At 43.4% G+C, this 25,367-nt stretch overlaps 1 protein-coding gene across 2 annotated transcripts; it reads right to left on the bottom strand.

Annotated features, from left to right (window-relative positions):
* Positions 1–188: 188 nt before the first annotated feature.
* On the bottom strand, positions 189–25,367 carry LOC115061125 (enhancer of polycomb homolog 1-like). Of its 2 annotated transcripts, XM_029529383.1 has the most exons (15): positions 25,017–25,367; positions 24,222–24,303; positions 15,103–15,262; positions 12,355–12,500; positions 11,723–11,929; positions 11,178–11,326; positions 9,794–9,947; positions 8,519–8,677; positions 8,201–8,290; positions 7,860–8,008; positions 5,967–6,391; positions 2,235–2,356; positions 1,727–1,868; positions 859–1,267; positions 189–305 (listed from the first exon to the last, which is right to left on the bottom strand). In XM_029529383.1, the coding sequence occupies exons 3-15, from the start codon at positions 15,200–15,202 to the stop codon at positions 233–235; spliced, it is 2,325 nt and encodes a 774-aa protein (XP_029385243.1). In that variant the 5' UTR covers positions 15,203–15,262; positions 24,222–24,303; positions 25,017–25,367; the 3' UTR covers positions 189–232. The 2 variants fall into 2 exon arrangements, with proteins under 2 accessions (XP_029385243.1, XP_029385242.1); XM_029529382.1 differs by lacking the exons at positions 24,222–24,303; positions 25,017–25,367 and adding an exon at positions 21,609–22,101.

The raw sequence follows: 25,367 nt of genomic DNA, 5'->3' as shown, positions 1-25,367 counted from the left end.
TTTTACTTTTAATAGTAACAAAAAGAAAAACAAAAAATGGTTTAAAAAGTATGAGAGATGAGAATTGCAAGCGAGTGGCTGTGGCCTCTCGCCGTTCTGTCAGTCAGTCTGCGTCAGAGTCCTGCTGTCCCTTTTGCATTCCCGATGCTACGATGCACAGCACCTAAAAAAAAAAAAACAAACAAAAAAAAAAAACAAAAACAAAGAGAGCAGACTCTTCGCTGCACCGTCACTACGTCACCTCCATAGCCACTGTGTTGTCTGCTATACTGTTCAGTGCTGGCTTGTCTTCGTCGTGATTATCCCTGTGGAAAAGGACAGGAAATGGGAAGAGATTAAGCCGCCTGTTACCTTTCCCGTTTTATCTCCCGTGTGGCCGGCTGTTCTGTCAAAATTAAATCTTTAACTGTCCCAGATCTCAGATGACAGAGGAGCTCTGACGTCACGCCGCTGCAGCTTTTCTTTGGGGCTGATTTATGGGGATTCTCTGTGCTGCATTATCTCTGGCAGACGCTGTGTTGGCAGCGTTTGGATGATATGAACCGTGTCCAGCTGAATACTTAAAGCTGGGATTTTATTATTAATGCGAAAGATTTGCTTGTTGTTCATCCTCACGAATTTCAGATTAAAGTTAATATCGTGTAGCTGCAACAATTGTGAGAAAGTTAGACTGAATCAAAAAAATTCTCTCATCTATGCACATTTATTCATTTTTATTTTTCCTTTGTCATTGTGCAATTTCTGCTGTTGAAAACATGGAGGCGTTATCTGATGCGCCGCCACGAGGACCCAAACAGCTATGTTTTCTAAAGTGCTGGATGGCTCCTTTAAAGATGTGTAGCAGTGAAGCCGCCCCACCTTGAGCCCATGTCCATGGGCGACGCTCCGGAGACTTTGGGCATCTGCAGGTTGGTGGCGGACAGCTTTAAGGCAGAGGGTGGCACGTTGCCGAGGGTCCGGGGAATGTGGCGTCCGGCCAGGCTGGCGGCCGATGGCACGCTCAGACAGATGTTGTTCCCGATGAGGACCTGAGTGGTGGCGGGGGTGGCGTTGGCGGCGCTGCATCCTAGTAGTCCCAGTGCCGCTGCCGCATGGGCGCTGGGTGTGGAAGTGAGGGAGGTGGGGATGGCGTTGGTGGGCGAGGGTGTGGCCGAGTTGGGGGAGGGCTGGAGGAAGGTCGGGGCCGTGGAGGTGGTGGTGTGCGTTGTCTGGTTGGTCTGGTGAAGGGCTGCAGTCGTGCTGGAGAGGTGCAAGCCTTTAAAAACCCCTGAAAAAAGCAGCCCATCTGATTTTAGTCACAGCACTTTTCAGTGATTCAAAAGATGCTGCTGCACAATCTAATGCAACAGTGCTGCAATAAGCCCTGTCTAATGTTCAGTTTCTGTTGACACTGAGATGTTGATGCAACTCTGTGGTAACTTTTCAGACTGTTGTTGTAATGGACTCTATTATATTGTTAAGTGCTTTCCATGTTTTTCCACCAGAGTTTATGGACAAGGGGAGGAGGAGAGTGCTGCTGATTGTGGGTCTATAGCTTCCTCAAATATGTTGTTATGCGTTTTTCCTCCTATTATTTTCCCTAAGTGGTTTTAAGATTGTTATAAATTAGTGGTTCTCAACTTTTTGGCTTTTTCCCTGAAGCTGTGCTGCTGTAACTGGGTATGTGAGTGTGTGATGAAGAGCTAGACTTAAGTAATTTCCATTTTCCTCAGTAAGCGACACTCACCTGCGCCTGCCAGAACCCCGTTGACTCCGCTCGCCAGCACCAGCTCCTCTTTGGACTTGAAGGCCAGCAGCTGGTCCGTGGTGACGAGGGCAGAGGCAGCAAACTGGGCGCTGGCCTGGTCCAACGTCTTGGACACAAGTGCCTAGATGGAAACCGCAGAGTGAAAACATGTGGGTCTGCGCCAAGTATTCCACTCCACTCTGTTACAGTGTAAAGAACCTGCTGAGCTCGGCGCTTTCTGGTGGCAAACAGGAACCTGAGTCGGTGGCAGTAATGCCGCTCTTGGGAATGAGGATGTCTCCTATTTCCTCTGGATGGGTGAACTGACCTTCAGCTGTTAATGATTTCCTTATTGGGAGAGGTCATTTACTCGTTTATCTCAGTTTGTGACTCCAGACAGCAGAAAATGTTGGTTCAAGTAAATGTGGGCGAAGTGGGTACAAATTAGGACAGATACCTGTTTAAGATTGGGGCATGTTCTTTGAGTTGCGAGTCCATCCTCACTGACCTGTGTGTTGGTAGTTGTTGCAGGGTTGTTGGCTTGTTGCTGCTGTTGGCTCTGCTCCAGCTGCTGTTTCTGCATGAGGGCTAGTTGCTCCCGGTGCTGCTGGTACTGCTCTGCCGTGAACACTGCGGACACGTGGGGACGAGACGCACCACATTGTCAAATGGGAGCAGTCTGGTTTGAAGGCCAGCACAAAAGACTGCACTGACGCTGACCTATCTTCAAATCTCATCAACTTGTAAACCAAAATGAAGGTTTTGCCTTTCCTCTGGTCAGGATGGAGAATTAGAGCGCGCTGAAATATTTACTGAGTCAATAAAAACTGAGTTATTTTAAAGCTAGAGGTGTTTCAATGAAATCATTAAACAAGGACAGCATTAATCCTTTAAAAACTAAAGTAACTGATACAACTGCCTTCCACCATCAACATGATACACAACTGCTTTTCAATGCAATAAAAACAGTGGCTGTCTGCACTAAAGCACTGCCTGAGGGAGCTTTCTGAAAGTTTCCTAAGTGTAGGTGTGTTGTGCTACGGGGTTCAATGTGAAGGAAATGCATAAGAAGGAAGAAAGTCCAGTTTGAAATTCTTATCAAACACAAAGCCAGACATGTACAGTGGATTTTGGCTCCTGGGGCCTGACTGTACATGCTGAAAAATTCAATACTAGCACTACATTCAGCCAGTTCAGTTTGTTCGGATTTGTTTTTAGATTCTACAAATATTGTCAAGTGTTATTTAGAATTATTGTTGTTTTTGTTCATGCAACACTAATCCATGGAAAGTTTCTGAAAACACATACACAATGTAAACGAGAATATGCAAGCCAAAAGTTAAATCACCCACTTTTCACTGCCAGAACGTGACTGTTCTCATCAACTCTACACCACATTTTGTAAACATTAAAAAGCAACATGGAGGTGATTCTGTTGTATGAAGTTCAAAAAGAAGGAACAAAATCACCACTGCACAAAAGCTGGACATTTTGGATGTTTTATCTTTAGACATGGTTAGATACTGATGGAAATAATTTGTTTTTGCTTTTATAACTTACAACTTTCAAAATAACTAACGTTACTGTATCAGGCTGAGGTGTGTTGATGCAACTGCTGTGAAATTAAAGCCTCGTTTCAGCAGACAGCCACAAAACAACAGAAAGTTATACTTTCGCCATTCAATGGTGCTTAATTTTTAGGCTTTACTCTCTGTGAGCAGGAAACAAAAAAAAAAACAAAAACACAGCTCTCTGGGTCTTCAGGTTAACTGAATTAATTAGTTTTCCCCAAAGTTTTTTTCTGAGTGGTCAAGAGTTCACCGCCAAATAAATAATAATATTAATAATTAATAAAAACAAAAACAAAACTCAAGCATCAAGCCAGAACAACATTTAAACAACATGAGCATGTTTTTCAGCTCCAATTTAAGTGTCTCCATTGTGCAGGGTTTTCAAAACCGTCCAGCACAGAGAGGTGGCATTTTTCCTGAGAGAGACATTTTAGTATTCACTGGTGACACGCTGGCTCCCTTTAAAAAAAAAAAAAAAATCAGTCAAAATGAAACATCTCCTACCACTGTGTGTGTGTGTGTGTGTGTATATATATATAAAAAAGAAAAACAAGACATGGGTGGTTTAGTGAAACAAAGACAAATTGAATGGGCTGAGCTCAAGCCTCGAAAAAGCCCAAAAACAAAGCTACTCCCCCTCATGACTCCATGCTTTGGGCTCATTCCACGACAAATTATACATGTATTTTCAACCTCGTTTAACTTTAATTAGTGAAAGAACCCTCAAGCAGAAAATATTTATCATTTCCCCAAATAAAGGCATCAATCACAAGCCTACACAAATTACTACTCCACACACACACAAATATGTGGTCTGCTGAAGATGTCTGCTTTGGAGATTAGTGTGCAACTACTTTTTAAGATATTAGCCAGCCATGAATTGTTGGTGGCTGCCATCACACGGCTTTGCAAAGCAGTTACCTTAAGCAGCAAGGCAGAGAGAAAGAAATGACTTAACATATTCCACAATTACTGTCTTGCAGGAGGTGACTATCGTCAGATTTGTGTTTCCCATCCAGAACTAATGACAACACTAACAACAAATGGAAGATAAATATAATGTATTCTAAATTCACCAAAGCATTAAGAGATTATCAAGTTCCAAGAACAGGTTTATAACCAAACTTTTATCCTGTTTTGCTTGACATCACGGCATCCTCCCTCATCAGCTCAGTCACCAACTTCTTAGCTCTCCAGCCACCAGCCCAAACTCACCCTGGCACATCTCATGAATCTATTTATACAGCAGCGTTTCTAATTGACTCCCCTCTAGCCTAGGAGGACCAGGAATTAATTTATTATAATATGGAACGAGGGATCTGAAAGCAGAAAGTTCATGTGATTTACCAGGAGCAAGGGAGCCCCCGGGCTGCAGTGGAGCAATCTACCTTGGAGGTGCCTCATCAAAAAAGGTGTTACACAAGAGCAGCGAGCCACGACCAAACACCGCTAAGCTGGCTTTGAAGCCTAACCCCCACCCCCCATCCTTCTCACCCCTCCCACCTCATCACTTCAAATGCACGTGCACGAAATCATTAAAACAACAATACCTCACATAATTTTATGCATGGAAAAAAATTTCGATTACATCCCTCCCTATGCACAACACAAAAGCTATTCTCCCACGTGTCTCTTTGCACTGAAAGCTTAAGAGCTGAAGTCTAATGGTCAATGTAAACAGCCCGATCTTCCAGGTCACCTGCCTGACGGCCAGAGATCACATGATCAATCTCTTATGCCCAGCATCATTTACACAACTTCAGCTTTTGGTGCTTTATGTCTGCATATACTACGAGAAAACAGATTCTGCTCTGCTGTTAGTGGAGTTAATTTAGTGTTACAAATTAGTGGTCTGGTCTGTGGACATTTGAAATTTCATTCAATTTGCACACTGTAATCTTAAAGCTGCATTAGTAATAACTAAAATCTAAGTCTACTCACACATTTTTAAATATCGTCAATTAGATTACTAGTAATTCTGACTATATTTCTATGTATGTTGATATAGAAGCATCACTATTGGCTGCAATGATGGGTTATGGATTGCTAACATAAACCAGCTCATTCAAAATGCAGTATGTCACAAGATGAGCTGTTGAAAAAGTGTTGAATTGCGAATCAAGCTACACATGAATTTAATCAAGCATTATGGAAATCGTTTAAAAGCAGTCAAAGCCATCAACAAAAATCAAAAAGAACTGATCCTAAGCTGTCAGACAATCAATAAATGACAACAACAGAATGTAGTGCCGTGGCAGCAGCCTGACGATTTCAGACCAACACTCTCATAAATTATAGAAGTCTCCAGTTCCTAGAAGATGGATGTTGACACCCAGTAACAACAGTTTCAAAATGAACTGTAGGAAAACTGTTTCCATGCTCAGGCTGAATTCAGCACTTTCTTTAATTACAGCACAGAGTGCACAAAGGACCACTGGGCCTTGCTAAATTTGCTCTCAGAACTAACATCCAGAATCACTAGCCTTGGAGAATGACTGTCTGAGCTGTATTATTTGAGCTTCTTGTGATGCCAAGAAGCCTTTGCACAACGCGATAAGGAAATAAAATGAGCCTTTCCTACGTTCCAACACCATCCAACACCATTTAAATGTAAAATTTCACACACAATAGAATACATTTAGTGTAGAGAAGGAAAACAACTAACTCACCTTGGACAGGGGTGGGGGCAGGGCCGGTCCGGTTCTGGTTGCTGGATCCTCCAGACAAGGTCCGGGTTAGTCCTGATACTGTCCGGCTACAATCCCTAAATCCTCTGCGAGACAAGTCTCCTCCACCCAAGGGGTAATGGGATAGCGTCCGTGGTCTGAAGTGCCTCCAGCGGCAAGATTTAATGTTCAAAAGAATCTGGCTGAGGTCCATAGGTGTTGGTGATGACGACGTCAGGGGTGATGAAGAAGAAGCGGGAAGGTGGGGGGAGCTGGTTGGGTCCGAGGTATTGGTTTCTGAGGTACTGGTGTTAGAGTTGTGGAGCGGAGAGCTTGGAAGTGGTGAGGCCAGTGGTTCAGGTTCCGGGTCAGAGTCCAGACTCTGCCAGATGTTGTCAAGATCTGTGTGTGCTCTGTCCAACAGGACCCTGAAACACAAACAGGAAATCCTCATTACAAATTCAACCATGACCACAAGTCATGCTGGAGCCATTACTGGCAACTTATAACATAAAAATCCTTTGTGTAAGACTGCACTATAGCACAAGTGGCTATTTCTTGCATACCAATAATGTAATTATCATGTGCAATGGGCAGCCCCCCCCCAAAAAAAAAGACACCAAAAACATGCAGTCCTGTCATGTTTACGGAGAACACCACTTATGTAATGGAACATGAGTCTGAGTTCACCACACAGTTGAACGAGGCTGAGGAGAGAGATGACATTGCTGTTTTTTTCTGTTATTCCGGAGCCTTACTATTTGTAGTAGCTTGGCTTGAGGCTGATGCCAGCAGAAAGTCAACGGTATTAACGATGCCAGAAATGCACAGCTGCATTGTTAGATATGCAACTAGAAATTGTGCAGCACTGCTAGAAATGGCAGGGAAGCCACCAAAGTCCTAAGGATACACTTATGTGTGTCTCTATTACATTTCATAGAAGTCCTTGTTGAGATATTTGACTCAGGAGCCAAGTGCTGGAAAGACCAACAAGTAAAAAGACACTGCAGTCCGTATAGGCATGCACTGCTAGTGTAGCTAAACAAACACGCCAAGCTCCGTGTTTTCTCAGACGATTGAGTTTCTCTATCTTAAGCACACATTTTGAAGGCATTTCAAATCAAAGATAAACCGATCATTCACTCTCCCTCAGGGGCTGAGCAATAAGGTCATCTGTGGATAGGAACAGAACATCGCTAATCTCATATTCACGTCTGACAGAGATGCTGCCTTACCCATCGAGTCTCCTCAGTGAAAGCTAGGCCTGCGTTAGCTACCACCTAACGCCTTCGGTTGCTGCGCTTCATTCAACTGTCTGTGTAATAACTGAGGAGATATCAGACGAAGCAGCAGGACATGTTTCTGTTTGAAAATTGGTTTGCTGATTTGTCGACAGGCCACAGTGGCAGGTGAATCCCAAAATTGGCCTGTCATGTTCATCATCTTACAGGCCAGCTTGATATTTATAATAGAATGCGCTCGCCAAATGATCGCTGGTAGCCTGCCAAAAAACTGATACGGTAAACAGCCTGAGCAGCTACAGCCAACACTTGGCTGAATTCTCCCCTGCTCAGTATTGGCATTGGCTGGTGTCCTACACACATTTCATTTCACATTTCTCAGACTCTTCTTTACTGATTTTGCATATTTTGGTAAAACACAAATATAATGAACGCAAATAGCACTGGGGCAACATGTTGATCCACTTATTCTTTACATCTCAGACGTCTGAAGCTATGGACATATCAAAGCCGTTCATTTTGCTTTGATTTAGCCAAATTCATGGCCTGGAAATGGTCCACTGCCATTTTGTTTGTGGGCCTGCAGAAGAATCCTGATCACTGATCAAATCTCAGCAAGGATGAGGGAACTAAAACACTGTTGGACTGAACTCACCTGCCCCCTCTGCCCACACGGCGCCGAGCCAAACCTACGCAGCGCCGTGGCATGTTCAGCGAGGTCAGACAGTAGCGGAAGCATGGGTCGCCGAGCCCACCCTCTGATGGGCTTACCCAGGGCCAGTTGCCGCTCTGGGCTGGACGAAACTAGAGAGGAGATAAAGAGAGAAATAACAGAAGGAAAGACATCAGATATTGAAATCACCAACAATTAAAGACACTGAATAAAGGGGGAGTCTTTGTTTTTGTATTGTTTTATCCCGCAGCGTAGGGAAGACTTTAAAGGCGGGGGGGGGGGGGGGGGGGGGGGGGGCAGACTGGTCACAGGAGGGCACTCACAGCGTAGTACTGACAGCCAGCCTTCCTCCTGAACGCAAAGCAGCCATCTGGGTCATTCTCCTCTTCTGCCTCTGAGGAACCTGAATGAATCTGCACAATAAAAACAACTTTTAGTAAATTTAGCCATTAGGAGCAGAAAATAAAACTTTATGTATTTGACATTATCCGTGTACTGCTCGCCAAGTCGTTGAGGACCAGATCCGTATTTGTTTTGGGCTTTTTTTTTTTTTTTTTTTTAAATCTTGCCTTCCATAGGAACTGAAATCAAATCACAGATGATAAATCTTACACCTTTTTTCAGAAACGGAATTGTTGTACCTGTGAAAATGGTTCTTCATCTGAGCTGGGGAAATCATACTGGTTGAGGTCCTTGGGATTGAACACCGAGGGCCCTGAATGTTGAGGTGCTGACAGAGGGGGGATCTTGGGCTTCTTTTCATATTTCCTTTTGGTTCGTACTGCCTCCGTTTTCTCCGGCTGTGAAGATGGGAGGGGATAAAATGTTTATACCACAGCTTGAAAAGATGCAAAGACGCTGGCGGCGGTAGCTGAGTGCTGATGGTCTATGCATGGCTGAGTAGAAACAACAGTGAGTAAAAGAGGCATTGATATGCAGATGGAGGCACGTGCCAGATGCCGCTGCCTGGCCAGATGGCTTTTCCTCCCCCCTCCTCAATCCTCCCCCCTCCTCAATCCACCCCCCCCTGCCACCGTTCACCCCAACTTCCCCAGTGGGACAACCCCTCCCTGTCTGAACTGACTCCAACTCTACTAGGATTAGTCAGATCCTATTCAGTCGTTGGACGTAGGGCAGCGGCAGGGACTCCGCAGTGAAGAACTGCTGTGTCAAATCAATGGAAGAAATGAGGGTTAGAGTGATGAGGGAGGAAGGGGGGAGAGTTGCCCCAAAAATGAGCGTCTGTAAACAAAAGGGAAAAGTCAACCAGCTGGTCGCAGTAGAAAGGAGGGGGATAGTTGCCTCCCTGCAGGGGCAGGAGGACGGTTGTCAGACACTAGCACTAATGAAGTTATAATGGGAAGAGGTGACACAGAGTTCACTATAGTGCTCTGTAATGAAGTACCACATTGTCAAAGCAGCTTGGACTTAAATTAAATGAATTTGTAGGAGGAGTCACTTCCAACTTCAATGACACAATTGCAGCATCAACACTGATTAACAACTCTTCAACGAGTGCTTTTTTTTTAAGAAATTAAACTATTTTCAAAGCCTTTAAGTTATACTTCAACAAGAATTTATTTTTCCGTTCTAAAAAAAAAAAATACAGCCATCTAATATATCAATGATTAACATACCTACTTGCCATTTTGAATGGTGCATTTATTCAACAGTTCTCATGTGAATCAGTTTTCAATGTGGAATACACAGTGCAGAATACACTTCTTCATTTCTGTCATAACTCTGTGTGAGAACTGACTTAGGTGAAGGACAAATGCCAATAAAGGCAAGAAGCAGACATTCTGTTCTGACACCCACACTCATCTAGAGCTGAAAAGGTGGAAACCATTTTCCACACCAGTCTGGGCTGTTACTAGCAGGAAGCTGGTGTGTTGTGCATGCATGCAGGTCTTTACCTTCTTGTAGTCCTTCATGTCCAAGTGGTCCTGGTGTCTGTACTGGTTACTGTTGGACAGGGGAATGATGGGGATGGTGTACACAGGCTTCACAAGAGCCCGCTGAGCCAAGGCCTCGGCCATCACCTCACTGCCAAAGTCTGGCATTGCATTCCTAAAAGGAAGAGAAACAAGTGTAGATAAATTAACTGTTGAGGAAGAATATCTCCACTTTGTATTAACAATATTTACTGCAAAGGCTGAAATATGAGGGAACCTGTACAACTGCATATAGTTTGGAATTTATATTTCAATATGCAGCAACATGATTGGTAATTAGAGCACAGTTGTCAGACTCATACAACAGTGGCAACAAACAGCCCAGAACACACTGCTGTGAGACTACATCCAGTACACCTGGGTCACTTTGTGGCAGCAAAATATTATGTTGTGGGCTGGGGGAGCTATCTACCGAGGATAGAGCGGTCCAATCTGGGAGTGAACGGTGACGGTGATGCGCAGGCAGAAACCAGGCTGGGATAACAAGAGGAAATTGAAACGTCACTATAAATCAAAAGCACTTCAAGGAGAAGGGTCCAATTTAAGCTCACACTGACAGCTACTTTCAGAGGAAATTCATTCCATTCGGATGTCATGTTTAGATGAATCGCAGAGGCTCCACTGAGGGTGGAAAAGAACAATTCAAAGTGGAGCTCAGAAAATGAAAAATAAATAAATCAAATACCCAAAGTAAGAAACATATCCAGTGTACTGACTGCACAGGGTCGGGGGGGGGACTCCCAACTGCCACAGGGAAGTCAATATGGTAATTTGCTCCTGACATTACTGAATAAACAGGGTCAACTCTGATGAATTGATAATTCACAGATAGAAAGAAAAGAAAAGTGTAGAACTGTGCCCTCAATTAAAACTCACAGCGAAGCCTAACTTTACAGAAAATTGGTGGTTGACTGTTAGATCTTATCAATCTTTGAGTGTCTTAATGGCCTCTACTTTGAATTTTAAACCTGATGAATGAACAAAAGGCTAATCAAACATACAGGTTAACCAGATAAGCCACCCAAAACACTACACGGAATAAAGGTCTGACGAAAATGGGACAAGCATATACACATACACATACATTTTTTAAAGCTAAGCCACAAATGTGCCCAAACGACTCCCTGGCACATAGAGTGGGGGCACAGCTGCGGAGCTGGTCATTATCCAAATACATCTGTTCATGAACATCTGTCATTCAATCAGAAAAATTGAGCACCCATTCACTATACTGCTGTGTCTTAATGCCTCCTAAACAGCAGGGAGCTGCTTCATTGAGGTGGTTGGTGCAGTGCAGACAACCAGAAAAGGCAACTGCCAAACTCTTTCAAGGCCTCTTCTTTACCTCTTCTCCACAATCTCAAGTGTGAGGTGCAGCAGTTCCCTCTTGCTCTTCTCCCGCCTCTTGATCATCTCCAGGATGGTGACGGCTCGGCTGAGGTCCCTGCGCAGCTTCAGCATCTTTTCATATGACGCCTCGTCATTCTTTCGGTTCTGAAAATGGAGCAACCGTAGATTTAGACACAGCACCAAGTGAAACTTTTTTATATATAACTTTCCTTACACTTTTAATCATGCATTTTGGAACCTTTGATTTTACAGTAATATGGTCAACTTGGCTTTAGGGCCTCATCCATAAGATCACAGGAGTATGGCACCTCACTGATTCTAGAGTGCTTTTTATCTCCCACAAGGATCATCAGAGATCAGACGTAATGCTCTTTGGCAGCCAACTGTCCAACCATTGTCAAAAAAACAAAACACAATGATAAAGATAAAGGCCAAAACAACTGCTAGACAGAGAACCATACTTTGCTCAAACAGCTACAAGACACAACCTCTTCCAATTGTCCCACAGTCTGACACATTCTTTTGGCTACAGAGACCCACCTTTCTGGTCTGCATCTTTTCCGTCCGTCGGCGGAAGGCCACATACGGGTCGCTGGTGCCAGAGCCATCCCTCTTCTCCTGTTTGACATTGGGGATGAGGGAGCCACCCTTACAGGTTTTCCTCTTGCGGCTCCAGTAGTCAAAAACCTCCTTGATCAGCTCGTCATCTTCTTTCAGCAGCAGTTTGGCTTCCTGCAGACTTACAAGCTGCAGAGGAGTGACGGAGTCAGTGCATTGTTAAGCATCACAGCACACTGACATTAAATTTTAAGGATTCATGTGTCATCTGCATAATTAAGAAATAAGAGAGTGGAATGCGGTGGTCTTCTTTAAACCTGGTGGTATAGACGCGATGCCTTCAGGTACATCTCACACTTACAGTGGATTTGCCAATAGTCAGAGAGTATAAAAGTCCCGGAAAAGCAGTGGCTTTTTTGGGACTAAACCTAGGACTAAAGTAACGAACCCCAGACCAATTACTAAAATATACACTTTATTCATTGCTGTCAAGCACAATCTGGCTCAATGGGCTCATTTATTTTGCTGTAAAGAAAAGCTGGTGATGTGTTTGGGGATATGACTAGATTAGATTGTATTTGCAGTCGTGCATGCACAAACACACAGACAAATACCTGCTGCCCACTGCCCTTCTCCAGTCGGTCTATCATTTCTTCAAACTGCAGGGCGGTGATTTCCATTTTCTTCTTCAGCTTATTCACAAAAGTCTCATCCTCTGAATCTAGATCATAGTCTGGCTGCTCTGTATCCAAACTGAAAGCTGAGATAAGGAGAAGAATTGGTTACTGGAGAGACAGACAGGACGTTGTCAGCGACACAGCTTCCCTTCTGTAAACACTATTAGAGCGGACTGCACTGTGCATGAACTCACTGATTTAGTAGCAAACAAGCAGGACGCGTATCACATCTAAATTTAGCTTTTGCTGGCAAATTTATTTTTTAGAAATGCTGTGGCAGGTGTTAGCCAAGATGAAAGATGCCATAAGGAGATATGATGCCATGTCAACTGTTTTATAATGCAGAGTCATTTGTATTTAACTGCAGAGCATTTCAAGCAAAGTCAATAAACATTAGCCATGGGGTATGAAGTGTTCAAGTCTGACAACTGCTACCAAATGTTGGACAAAAAATAAACACACCATTTTATCATGACAAAGCACAGTTCTTGTGTTTAGTTCTGTGCCTCAACCACCTCAATAAAGCAGTGCTTGAGGACAAACACCAGCGTCCAAGGCTGGGAATGTAACCAGCCACTTGCTCATAAATATTGCCTGTGACTTATAGAGGTTTTCTTTTTTTGCCCTCCCCGTCTGTCTGGACACAATCTCTAGAAATGGCCTGGGGATTCTCCAGACAATAACATATTAGTCTGCTAAAATGGGGAAAATGGCTGTCTGTTGTAATCCATCATCTACTGTGACTCTCCCGGATGAGAAAAAAATAAATGCATTCATTGCACTGTCACTGTCAGAAACCACAATAATCAGCACATTAACCTGTCAAAAACCTCAAGCATTTGGAATGGTATTCAGCATTGCAACTCACTGCCCTATATTTAAACAGTTAGGCAACAGAAAAATAGAGCTGCAAGATTATGAGGAAGGTACTTCCCACAGTGATCTCGCAAATTTCTGTGTGGCCGCAGGACACTCACTCTACATGGAACTTCATAAAGTCATGTTGAGAAAAAAAGTATACTCAGGTCTGGTTCTTCAGTGCCATTCTCCAGATACAGCTCAGACAACGAGCATTAGCCATGCATTCATTTGTGTCAGCCAGCAACATCACCACTAACAGCTACATTAATTTTCTATTTTTTGTATTTTACTATCGATTCAAAAGTTCATCCCAAGGAGGCACAGACAGTCTGGACTGGAGGCGTCAGCAAAACTCACAAGTCAAACAAACACACATGGGAAAGCTGAACAGTCGGACCAGTGTGATTAGCTATCCAATTAATTTGTTTTGAATATTTCCAGGTTTGAACCAGTGCAGCTGTGGCAGCTGAAGCAGCAAGAGAGGGTCGGGGAGGGAAAGCTGAGGCTAATGAAAAGTGATGTAGGAGAGGAAGAGGAGGACGACAGCCAATATGCTGCTGAGGAAGAGCCAGCTAGGTCAGAGGCAGGAGGGATGACAGAAAACAAAGATAGAGCTGAGCTCTTGTTCAGTTATTTTTTGATACTTGCTGTGAGGCACTTAAAAATAAAAATGTATTATCAACTTAATCAGAAAACACCACAGATAAAATCTTAATGCTCTGGAAAACACTGGGGTCATTTTAAGGACAGCATTCCTGCTCCTTTCTCAAGATATTTTTCCAGGGCTTTCCCAGGACATTTTCAGTTATGGTGAAGCTCATTTGAGCAGTTAATACTTTACTCACACGCTGAATTATGAAAGTGTGACAAATTGCTTGCAAGAACTTTAACACATAAGAACTTGATCTGGGAAGTGCAATTCACATTTTTCAGCAGTACATGTTGTGACTTTGGGGTGAGTTCACAGCATTGCCAAACAAAACCCACATAACAGCCAATTCAAAATAATGTCGTCAACAAACAACTTCAGCGTCAACATAATTCTGCCCGACAAAAGGAATCCTATCATATTATTAGTTTGGACATTCTAGGACATTTTACTTTTTCTCATTTCTTGGTTTGTTAGGAAATGTGGGAACCTTAAAGGAACCTATTTCACTTGGAACAGACTTTAACTGACAGCATGTTGCATTTGACCAGATGTTGGCCATAGACTATTTGTGTGTGTGTGTGTGTGTGTGTGTGTGTGTGTGTGTGTGTGGAATATTTGCAATTTACAAAATTTAGAAAATAATTCTGCTAATAGAACAGAGATATAAAAATTCCTCAAAACACAATGTCAGTAAACTTTTCTTTCCTTTCTCCTCCAATAACCTGCCCCTGATTTCAGTCGCCTGCGGACAGTGCTTAGCTCTTTCAGATAGCATATCTGTTTTATCCCACACATCTGCTATCAGAGCCTCTAAAGACACAATGTGTCATGACAGAGATGCACATGGCCATTTCTGATTGAACCTGCAACACTGCTGGGTTCAATTATCCACACGCAGTAGCAATTTTCAGAACTCACAAAAACAAATCTGTAGCACTTACTTTGATAGAAAGGTTAGTTTCATTGCTAGTCCCTTCTGTTCTTGTTTTAATGAACCAATACCTCCAAACTCAAAAAACACACACACAAACAAAACCACACTCTAAATCAGCACCACCCACCCAGTCATCAGCCATGCCCGGCACATCCTATAAGAAACAACAGTCCCATGTGTTCCTGGACCACTAACGCAGCTAAGAGGATAATCCTGTTGCAAGCATCCCGCTACTCACGCTGTATGTGAATAAGCTGCTTTGGCATCTTGAACTCCCCGGGGTAGAGGGACTCGTAGTGCGTGATGTTGCACTCTGCCTCGGGGACCGGGATAACCATGTTGTCCCGCTTCTCGCCATACACCTGCTGCGCTGAGATGGCCCGCTGGAGATGGTGCTCCTGGAAGAGAGAAGGAAAGCAGCTGTTCAGAATATTTGTCTGCAGCTGGTGGAGTTCAGACATTCCTTTCTTGATTTAGTTGTTTACTTTTTGTCCAACAGACATATTCACAGAAAAAGGAAGCTACTAGCAGACAAAAAGGATTTTTCATCACTTCATTGCATGGACATGCTTTGACAAATAAAAGCGCTGGTGTTCATGAATAAAGCATTAGCCAAATTTCATTGGTAGAAGATACCACTGCTTATTTTGAAGGTTAATAAATAGTCCATTCGTTACAGCAGGAAAGTAACAGTTGTCAGTTATTACGGATGATTGGATTGACAGCGCAGGACTACGCTGTGCTTTTGGGTCACTGAATGGGGTTCACAGACCAGGATCCTGAGGTCACTCTACACAACCCCCACCACAATCACAGGAAAATGCCATCACGCTTTCAAAGTGATTACAATCCAGACTTCAAGGCACTAGTAGCAGCAGAGTATGTTTGAACAGTCTCGGAGAAGCAATGTGGGGAAATAGATGATGAAAATGTTTAGGTTTTTTTAAATAATGCAAAAAAACTAAACATATGGCGACGAGTTTCCTTGTTTTGTTTTTAATCTCGACAAGAACCATGTAAGGGGGAATCTGAGCCATTCAAGTCAAATGACTGCAAGATATGTACAAAGCATTTCAAAACAGGATTCTGCAACAGATCCTCCTAAATACTTTTTAATTCCTCTTACTGATTATCTTCCATTTCTTTTTGCTAGAATTTCGAACCTTATCTCTACTTATGTGTGTGGGTTTGGGAGAAAAAGCTCTTTGTCATGGTCTGTTATGTCTATATATACACCATCACAGTTCTCATTGCTGTATCTCAGAGCAATGCGTCACTGGTGAAATTGGGGTAGAGGATTTGAGGTGCCTATGAGACACACACTGCACTTTCAAGTGCAGCCCCATGTCAATCAACAGAGAGCTAAGCTTTATTTTCAATCTAGGAGCACGCAGGAGAATGCGCCTCCTTGGCAAAGATGTGATTTTGAAGCGCGCACAGGTAACTCTGGCATCACAACACTGAGTCATAGTTTTCATTTCTGTAGCTTCACTCAGCCTGAGCAAAGTTAATTGGAGAAAATCTGTTCTCCAAAGTTCACAGAAATGAGGGATTGATGAAATACCTGCAAGTTTCTCCAGCCACAAAGCAGCAGCTGAAATGAAATCTACACTGAATTAGCAGCCAAAGCAAAGATATTGACAAATGAGTCGGACAGTTTGCCTCTTGAACTCTGCGGGCACAGAATGTTTTCTCATTATGTAATCTGATAAAGTCACTTCAGAAATGTTACATATCAACATTAATCTGGCCTTTTCTGTGACCTAAAGTGCTTGAAATTTTCATAACCCTAACCCCACATTTTTAGTGTTGGATGACTGATGAGAATGTACATTTTGCATTAAAGACACAGCAGCCGTTAAGCTCAGCCTGTAGTACGCAGTCCTTACAGGCCTACTCTCTGTGGTTGGTGCAACAGATGGCCAAACGAGTCAAAGTGACTGAGGCCAATCTTTCTCCAACAAGTACTCTAACAGGGCTCCTACTCATTTTACACATTTTTCCCACAGCAGTTTCTTTGGTGGGTTTAGAGACATGGGTCAGTGTTCAATGACATATCCATTGTGGCTGACAAATAAGATCACAGGCGAAACCAGATCTGTGAAAAGCAAATTTTTCATAACCGGAAAAGCATTCAACTTTGGACACCTGGGCACTTGTGTGGGAGCTTTAAGTGGTCGGGCCTTATGTATAATCCAAAGCCGTGAGGAACTCTGCATGCAGTAACAGGAGACCCGATCAATGCTGTGAGCTGGCATGAAAGGACACAGCATGTGCCCAGAGCTGAACCATCTGCCCCTGGTAAGCTCATCAACAAGCCCAGTGTTGTACTTTCTCTGCAACCAGCACACAAAGGGAGCAGCTTATTGTGTCAACTAAACCATTATTGATTGAAGTTCCAAGGAACCTGGGACTGAAGTGATATGGTGTGGTTTGTAGATCTTCAAGCAACATTCATCTCCCACTGAAGCCCAAACCGCTTGTTGGTGGCTCCGAACGAATTTGGGAAATAAACACACGAGCGCAACAAAGTGCTGTTTACTCACAAATCACTCATAATTTGTCAGCAACTTAAGCTGGCAAGTTGCTCCAAAGACCACTGATTTTGGCATGTTCACACATGCCAAAATCACAGGTTTTGGACAAAAAAAAGTGCTGCTATTTGGCTTGGATTGTTGCAGTGTGTGCAGACTGCCCAGCCAAACTTGTTCAGAATGTTGCAGTGTGGTCGGCTGCCCACAACTACACAACCGCCTGCAATCATCCACCCATTCTCGTCTGATCATACATTTAACTACCTCTTGCTAAGCCAGTCTAAATCTGTTGGTCTAAAATGCAGATGCTGTGGTTCTACATCCCCAGAGATTTTACCTAAAGCTATACACAGAAGTTTACTGGGAATCACCTCAGCTCCATTTCACAGCAATTTGACAACTGAGAACGCAGCAAGATCAATTTTGATTTTGATTTGCGCTCCTACTGTTAAGACATTATTAGAATAAGACCCAATAAGAAGTAGTTCAATAAAATTTCTTCACCATGGTGAGCATTTAACAAAGAGACGCTCTATAAAGTTCCTACTAAACACGGATAGGCACCAAAGCATTGACCACTGTAGCTCAACTCAATACTGCTACACAATTACTGTTAAAACAAGCAGATATAAAACCATTCCTTTCCACACTGACAGGCAATTTACAGTTTACCTCAGACTATGTGGAAAACAGAGGAAACACCCTTGAAGCCAAGTGTAAAAATACTTTTCTTCCAAACATCCCCCAATGCTGTATGCACCATTACACAGCGAAAGCCACCTGTCACGAATGCGTCGCCGGTAGTTACAAGACTGCAAAACACACATTGTCTGCAAATATGGCATGACCTCGAATAAACTCAACAAAGGCATCCTTAACAGACCCGGCACAGAGCTTGTTCTCTACTTCGTCAAACTCCTCTAAAAATGCTCCCTGTGAACTCCACTGTCTGACATGGTGATGAACCCTGGGCACAAGACGGCTAAGGCGCCTGCAGATAGAGCAGCACATAAGGATCCAATTAAACCTGAGCCAGGGGCAGACGTATGTTTGCTCTCTTTTGTAGAAGGTATCAGCTTGGCAGATTGCAGCACGCTTCCCTGAGCTGTTTCTGACCTAAAGATATCCTGATCTTTTGCAGCTGTGATCCTCACAACAACGATTCACAGCCTGGGATTTCCTTTGAGGTGGAATAAGGGGCATAAAGGCTTTTTGTGAATGGCACATGGGAGTAACTAAACTAAGTTATTCTATGACCTATTGCAACTATCTGTTATCTTCAAAATTGATGTCAATATGTGTATGTCTGCTGAAACACTCCGCTCAAAGAGAAAAGGGAAGAGTTGCAGTACATTTTTTACAGATGCAGTGGGAACAAATGCTGCAATCCTTTCACAACAGGCTAATTCCTAACAAATCACTACCAAATTACAAATATTGATCTACCCCCCTAGAAATCTCTGTCTCTCCCTTTTTCTACATAATGTTCTGGCACTTTGGATGCTTCATGGTTGCAGCAGTGCTGGTCTTGGTCATTGGCACAGATGCAGATAGACAAATGAAAATCTATTTTTCACAGCAACACACGTCCCTTCCATTGAATGTTCCTGAGAAAAATAGATGACTCCAATAAGGGTTGCCATGGCAACTAATGTGCGGCCTTCAGCAGGTGTTTTCAGCTCATGCCGACCAAAGGAAGTCTTGCGGATGGCGATCGGCTTAGTGAGCCAAGGCACACAACCCTTCTTCAAGCTTGTGCATTGCACGCAATCAAACTAACAAGCAGCCAAAACAACACAGCAAATTTCCACCGCATTCCTTCACATCTAACAAAACCCAGGGAGGGGGGTGAGAATCCTTTTTGCAACATCCAGGAAAATCAATTCTGCCCTTATTAAACCACCAGAAAATTACAATTATTACATCATCCGAGAAGCAAACCACCCAATAAAGCTGTTGGTGCACAAAAGCTATAAAACTATAATGAGGGTGTGTTTCTATACGGTGGTATTATTTCTGTTCCGGCCTATACAGAGCTCATGTGGTCACTCAAGTGTAGGTCAGGGTCACGGAAGTACTTCTTACTTTGGGTACAGAGATGGTTTAAGAATTTAAGGTAGCATTTTTAAATTCTTTTTAGCTTACTTTCTCCCCTAAAAAGGAAAGAAAAGACTTCACATCAGAGGGAAGTATAATTATTTTGTTATCTGCTACTGTGCCCAATCTCTTATGGACTGAATTTATGTGCATACTTCTGAGACATTTTATCTATATCTTCATCTGCCTGTGCTACATCCTGACTACTCACATACTAAAGCTTCTCTGAAGCACAATTAATGACCTCTAAATAACTGTGTGAAACAGTTAGACACCCTGATAAGATAATTCACTATGATGGCAAAATGTGTGCTTATTCTGCTGCTCCTCGAATCTCAAAATGCAATATTGTACAGGAATGAAAAGCCTTACAACAGAACTGTGTGATGTGTTGTCTGTTGAAAAGCCACAGTGAAACACAGCAGGAGATTTGTTTTACACTGCGTGCAACATTGTGCAAATAGATAATCAGCGAATGAAGCACATTTCTAGTTGCACTGCAACATGATGCTGGCACACAAATGTGCTCTTAGAGGTTATTTTTCTCTGTCAACTTCACACCATGAATGCTGATGAGGGAGACAAAGGAAGTTCTTCCGTGAGTCAGACAAGCCAAACAAATAAATAATAACTACAGATTCATCTTATTCCTGATAGCCTATGTATTATTTCAAGCAGAAATGGGGGCGGGGGGTGTGATTGTTGATGCGGTCAATACTGACACCTTACAATGTGCGTTTACAGGTGTCTTTAATCTACATAATTCTCAGCACAGCAACGCTCCATTGTAGCTGGACAGGATGTGGGTCAGGGAGCTAAGCCATGCACAGCCTTGTAGTAAAACTGTCCTCTTTATCTCTTCTGTCACTGTGTTATGTAATGCTGTTGTGTGCGTGTGTACAGTATGTGGAGAGGGGGGTTAGGGTTTCTGCTGACTTTGCGGGCCCCTGTCTGTGCTTCCCTGTGTTTGTCTGCTGAGGCAACTCGCCTGCACAGAGGGGGGTTCTCCTGCTGACGAGGTGATGGAGAGTAATTTGGCAGGGCTGCCCAAGAGACATTATAAACAAGAGATAATTCACAAGCCATTAATGCGCTGTCTGCAACCTGCAATAATAACCAGCAATCAGCTGACAATGACAACATACATCCCTTAAATAAACTAGCAAATGTGTAAGCGATTAAAGTCAAAACTAGAAAAGGGGTTACTAAAAAACTATTAAACATTATGCATGACAATGAACTGAAGCAGTGACCCTGTTTGACTTAAGGTGAGCTTGCACATGTAAAATATAAGTTTTAATCCACTTTGACAAGCTCTGGTTCAAGCTCTAATGCAAATCATCGCTATAAATAAATATGATTTGTAAGTTCAGCTCTGACACTTCTCAGCATCCATCATCTAACAAAAACACTTCAGACACGACAACAGCAAGCCAGATGTCATCCTGAAGCACGAATGAAACCCAACTCTTAAAAAGACAACACCACTGTAATCATCATCATCATCATTATTTCCATGCTGCTGTGCAACCACGAGCATCTATGTTATGATTAAATACAGGCTTTTTGTGTCTTTCCTGCACCGTCAAGTTGGAGCACACATGGCGGAGCCGGAGCTGTCAACACGGAACACCTAGCTGTCAAACCGGAATGGGAGGAGGTGTTGGTGGTGGTGGGGGGTCTCAGTGTCTCCCCCTGGCATTTGTTCGCGGAAAGTACAGCCCGTCCACAAGGCCTATCCCCGCTCGCCCTCGCCAGAGAGAAAGTCAACAAAATGGTGGAAGCGATGGAAGTCACGTGACTCCTTTGTGCTTTCGGGCGCGATTTCGGGTGAAAGGAGCGGACACAACCGGGCTCCCCGACTAAATACCCCACGGCCGGGGGCTGAAGACCACAGCCCCGGTGAATCCGGGTCTGAATATTTGGGTTTATATCGAGAGCCGTCGTGTGGACTATAATTAAAAAAAAAAAAAAAAAAAAAAAAAAAGAGGCAGATATGGCGGCCATTTTGCACAAGCTTGCGCAGGCAACATAGCGGCGCCCCTGGATGTGAAAACAGTCCCAAACAAGTCGGGCATAAATGTTAAAAATAAAATAAAACACCAAAACATACCGATTCCTCCTCCTTTTCCATCCCTGTCGGCATCTGCGGCACTGCCCGGTTGATCGAGGCATATTCGTGCAGGTCCGGCAGATCCTCGCAGCGGAAGACGGGCAGAGGCTTACTAGCATCCAGCGCCCGAGCCCGAAACGACAATTTACTCATTTTTTAAAAATGTATTTATATTAAACGATGCAGCGTAAATCTGTACGATCTGCCAGGAATCGCAGCAGGTCCGCCTCGAGTTCTCATGGATGAATCTGTGACGGTCTCCGGGAGTCAGCCGGTCGGTCGAGGGGCAAGGCTCGGGGTCCGTGAAGCAGCGCGGACAGAGCCGGGCGGGCCCGGGACTCGGTCGCTCTCTGTCGGTCTGGGTTTTTGTTTTTTTCCTCCCCCTTCGGCTCGGCTGTTCCTCCCCGGCTCAATACGCCATGGCCAACATGGCGGACATTACAAACTCATGCAGCTCTCGGCTCGCTCCGAGCGGCCCAGCCCCCTCGATCACACAAACAGCCATTCCCACGCAGTTTCGCACGCGTGCGCGCTCGCGAGACCCTTGGGGTACGGAGGGGGGAGGGTGGGGAGGGGGGTGAGAGGAGGCGGAGGCAAGTGGGGGTGTGTGCCGAAGATGGTGGTGGGGGGGTGAGATCCTGGATGCTGATGGAGGGACCTAAACTTCCCCGGTTCGGCTTGATATCTTGCGGTAATGCACCAGACGGACGCTGACGCACTTAAAAAAAAAATGTTAATTTTCTATGATATATAACAAAATAAATAAAAACAAACAAGCATTTAATAGATTATATCTCTTGGAGGAGGAGGAGGAGGAGGAGGAGGGGGGGGGGGGGGTATTGTAAGAGCATTGGGAGTGTTGTTTGTTTTTGACTGCGCAAGATCACAAAATATTCAAACTTGTGTCCTGTGTTAAAAATGTATATGCTACCGAGCACATATGAAAGCGTCCTACTAATTGCGTTCAATTGTTTTGCAAATATCGCCACCATGTGGTACAAACACCAACACACGACACTGTTGCTCTGCAAACTGGACTGTTCCTGCTTGACTTGAATGGATGTTCATAAACGAGTCGTATAGGCAACTCAGGAACATAGAAATGTGGGAAAACAATATTATTTCTTAAAGCAATAAAAACTATTGTGTTTGCTTGCATATGATATTATACATATATATAAAATGTGAGTTTAGTAAACACAGTTTAAGTCAATGTGTGTAATGTTTGGTTTAAAAAATGTGAGGGTGTATATCGGGGCCACATATTTTCTTTAGGTTGTTCCCTGACCCAAAAAACGAAGAAAGCAGCATGTCCTGTAAAGTGAAAAATATGACCAGCTTACTGTAAGTAAGTAAGTAAATAAATAAATAAATAAAATCAATTTAAATAAGCATGACGATTGGCAGGAGAGAAAAATTATACAAACATAGCCACTCACTCACTCACACATTAGTTATTAAACTGTCTTAAAACAACAATCAGTTATTGCTGAAGTAAATTTCTGATGCTCTTCTGCAGTTTTGACATTCATGTGTGTGCATTATCATTTTGTTTACCTGACCATTAACAGTTGCAAGTATGATATGATGCTATAACAATTGTTTCTAATTGCCATTGATGACATACTGACCACGTCAAAGGTAAAATAGATCCATGAACTCACATCTGGCTGAAAGAAATCAAGATACACTAAAACAGACACCATTGTTTAATGTATCCACTGTCACTTCTTGAGATTGGGTGCAGTTTCATTCCATCCTCTTGTTCGTAACTGTGGATGTGGAAGTCGTCTTCTGCTGTCACCAAAGAGCTTTGATGATGATGATGATGATAATAATAATAACAACAACAACAACAACACCACCACCACCAACAGTGACTCCTGAGAGATCCACCTGCACGTGACTGAGGCACTCATACATTAGTTATTGTGGCATGACTTGTCTTTCTCTGTTCATGACTTTTGACATTTTTCCACTTCCACGTTATTTCTGAAAAGCTGAAGGCAATTTGTTCTAGAAGTGAGTAAAAACGTGTGTCCATTTCTGTCAGCAGCTGCTAGACATTTTACTTGCACCTGCTCAGTGGCCTGGTTTAGACTTCGGTTTCTCAAAAACAGGAGGCTTGATATACTGTATACTGAGTCATATACACATGTGCAGCAAGCTACGTTAAACATTACACCTAGATGCTCATTGCTTGGGTGGAAAAATGCAAGTATATCCTGTAAGAATACAGAATCAATTTATGAAGTGTCATTCAAGACAAACCATCTTTCCAAATGTTTGTCTTCTCTTGGCTCACAACGTGTTATCATCTGCCCCCTGATAAGACAGTGCTGTGTGCACATGATGCAAGAGGACCCAGTCACTTATGTCTTGAGGGTCATTACAAGCACATGTCATTCCCCTATTACAAGAACAAACCTGTGTGTTTACCAATGCAATAAGACTGTTTAAAATCCAATGAATAGTGTGGTTTCAGACCGACATATGCAATATTGAAAAAAATGGGAAAAAGGTATTTGTAGGATGAGTAGCTCCAGTGTTCATTACAGGACATGTTTATAGAGATTTTAGTGTTTCATAGGCATAATAAGAAATGCAAATAACCTGCAGGGTTGGGCCAGGAGAACACGACAATCATCATCCATTTGGAAGTAATAGGCTCACATCTGAAGACCATAATGGAGGCCTGTGAAACACAGGAGGAAGAGAAACAAACTAATTTAAAGAAGGCATCGTCAGTTCGTTAAAAACACACTGTTTGATGTGACTGATCAGCACCCAGGGATTAACCATGGCTCAGCATATCAGGCTGTATTTTCTATTCCAGTGAGCCTTTGGCCACAGTCGCCTCCTGAAATATGAGGGATCATCTGGCTCAGCAAAATTTGACAATTACCTCCAACACACACCCACAGCAGCATTGTCGGGTTCACATTAGCTTTGCTTTTTGTTGGGCTCAAATAACACAATTATTCATGCTATGGTCAAAATCCCCTTTCCTTTCCCTGACTCGTTGAACAAGGCAGAACAAGTTTTGTTGAGTGCACACGAATGGAGGAGGGAGTGAATGGGGGGAGAAATAAAATTAAATAAAGCAAGACAGGAAGGCAAAAAGGAGAGTCTGGGACACGTCTAAGCAAATGTGGACGACAACCATTACCAGGCAGCTTTTACCGGAGCTGTATGATTCAGAGATCAGACACAGCTGTTTGGGGTCGAGGAGCAGCGACACCGGAGCTAGCTGACAGGCTGCTAGCATGCTAGCTTAGCCGACTTACCCCTGCGCCATTTAGCAGCGAGCTAACAGTTTCATTTCAACTCCGCAACTAACTTATCCGCGATTGAAGGCAACACGGAGCTGTGGGAGGAAAACCAACCTGAGCTGGAGTTGAAACTTACCTGCTGATAGGAAAGCCACTGGTGAAGTGGAGGAGGAAGAAGAAGAAGAGGAGGAGGAAAAGGAGGAGGAGGAGGAGGGGGGGGAGGAGGATGATGGTGGCAGCTCCTCTTCTGGTTGTCATGCTAGCGCGATGCTAACGCAAGTTAGCTCCCCTTAAGACGCCCCGGGACGAAAACACAAAGATTTCCACTTCTCTTGTTTGTTTGTTTGTTTCTTAAAATCTTCGAAGAGAGCGACTGGCTTGCAGCTAGAAGTCGCTGGGAGGAGGAGGAGGGATACCAAAACAAAACCACAACAAAAGCTCAGAAAGGGAAAGTGATGTCCTTATCGCTGACGGTAAACTTCACTAG

Source organism: Echeneis naucrates, chromosome 20 (genome assembly GCF_900963305.1).
Source record: "Echeneis naucrates chromosome 20, fEcheNa1.1, whole genome shotgun sequence".
Classification (NCBI taxonomy): Eukaryota; Metazoa; Chordata; class Actinopteri; order Carangiformes; family Echeneidae; genus Echeneis; species Echeneis naucrates.
This window is presented reverse-complemented; position numbering and strand designations above follow the sequence as displayed.

Bases quoted from the DNA above. Each gene is read 5' to 3' on its own strand.
- LOC115061125 (XM_029529382.1), bottom strand. From the start codon at position 21,761: ATGAGTAAATTGTCGTTTCGGGCTCGGGCGCTGGATGCTAGTAAGCCT. The intron at 9,948-11,177 runs GTAAAGAAGAGG...TCTTCCTTTTAG, and splicing joins CTTGAGATTGTGGAGAAGAG to GAATGCAATGCCAGACTTTG. The intron at 306-858 runs GTGGGGCGGCTT...CCTTTTCCACAG, and splicing joins CCCATGGACATGGGCTCAAG to GGATAATCACGACGAAGACA.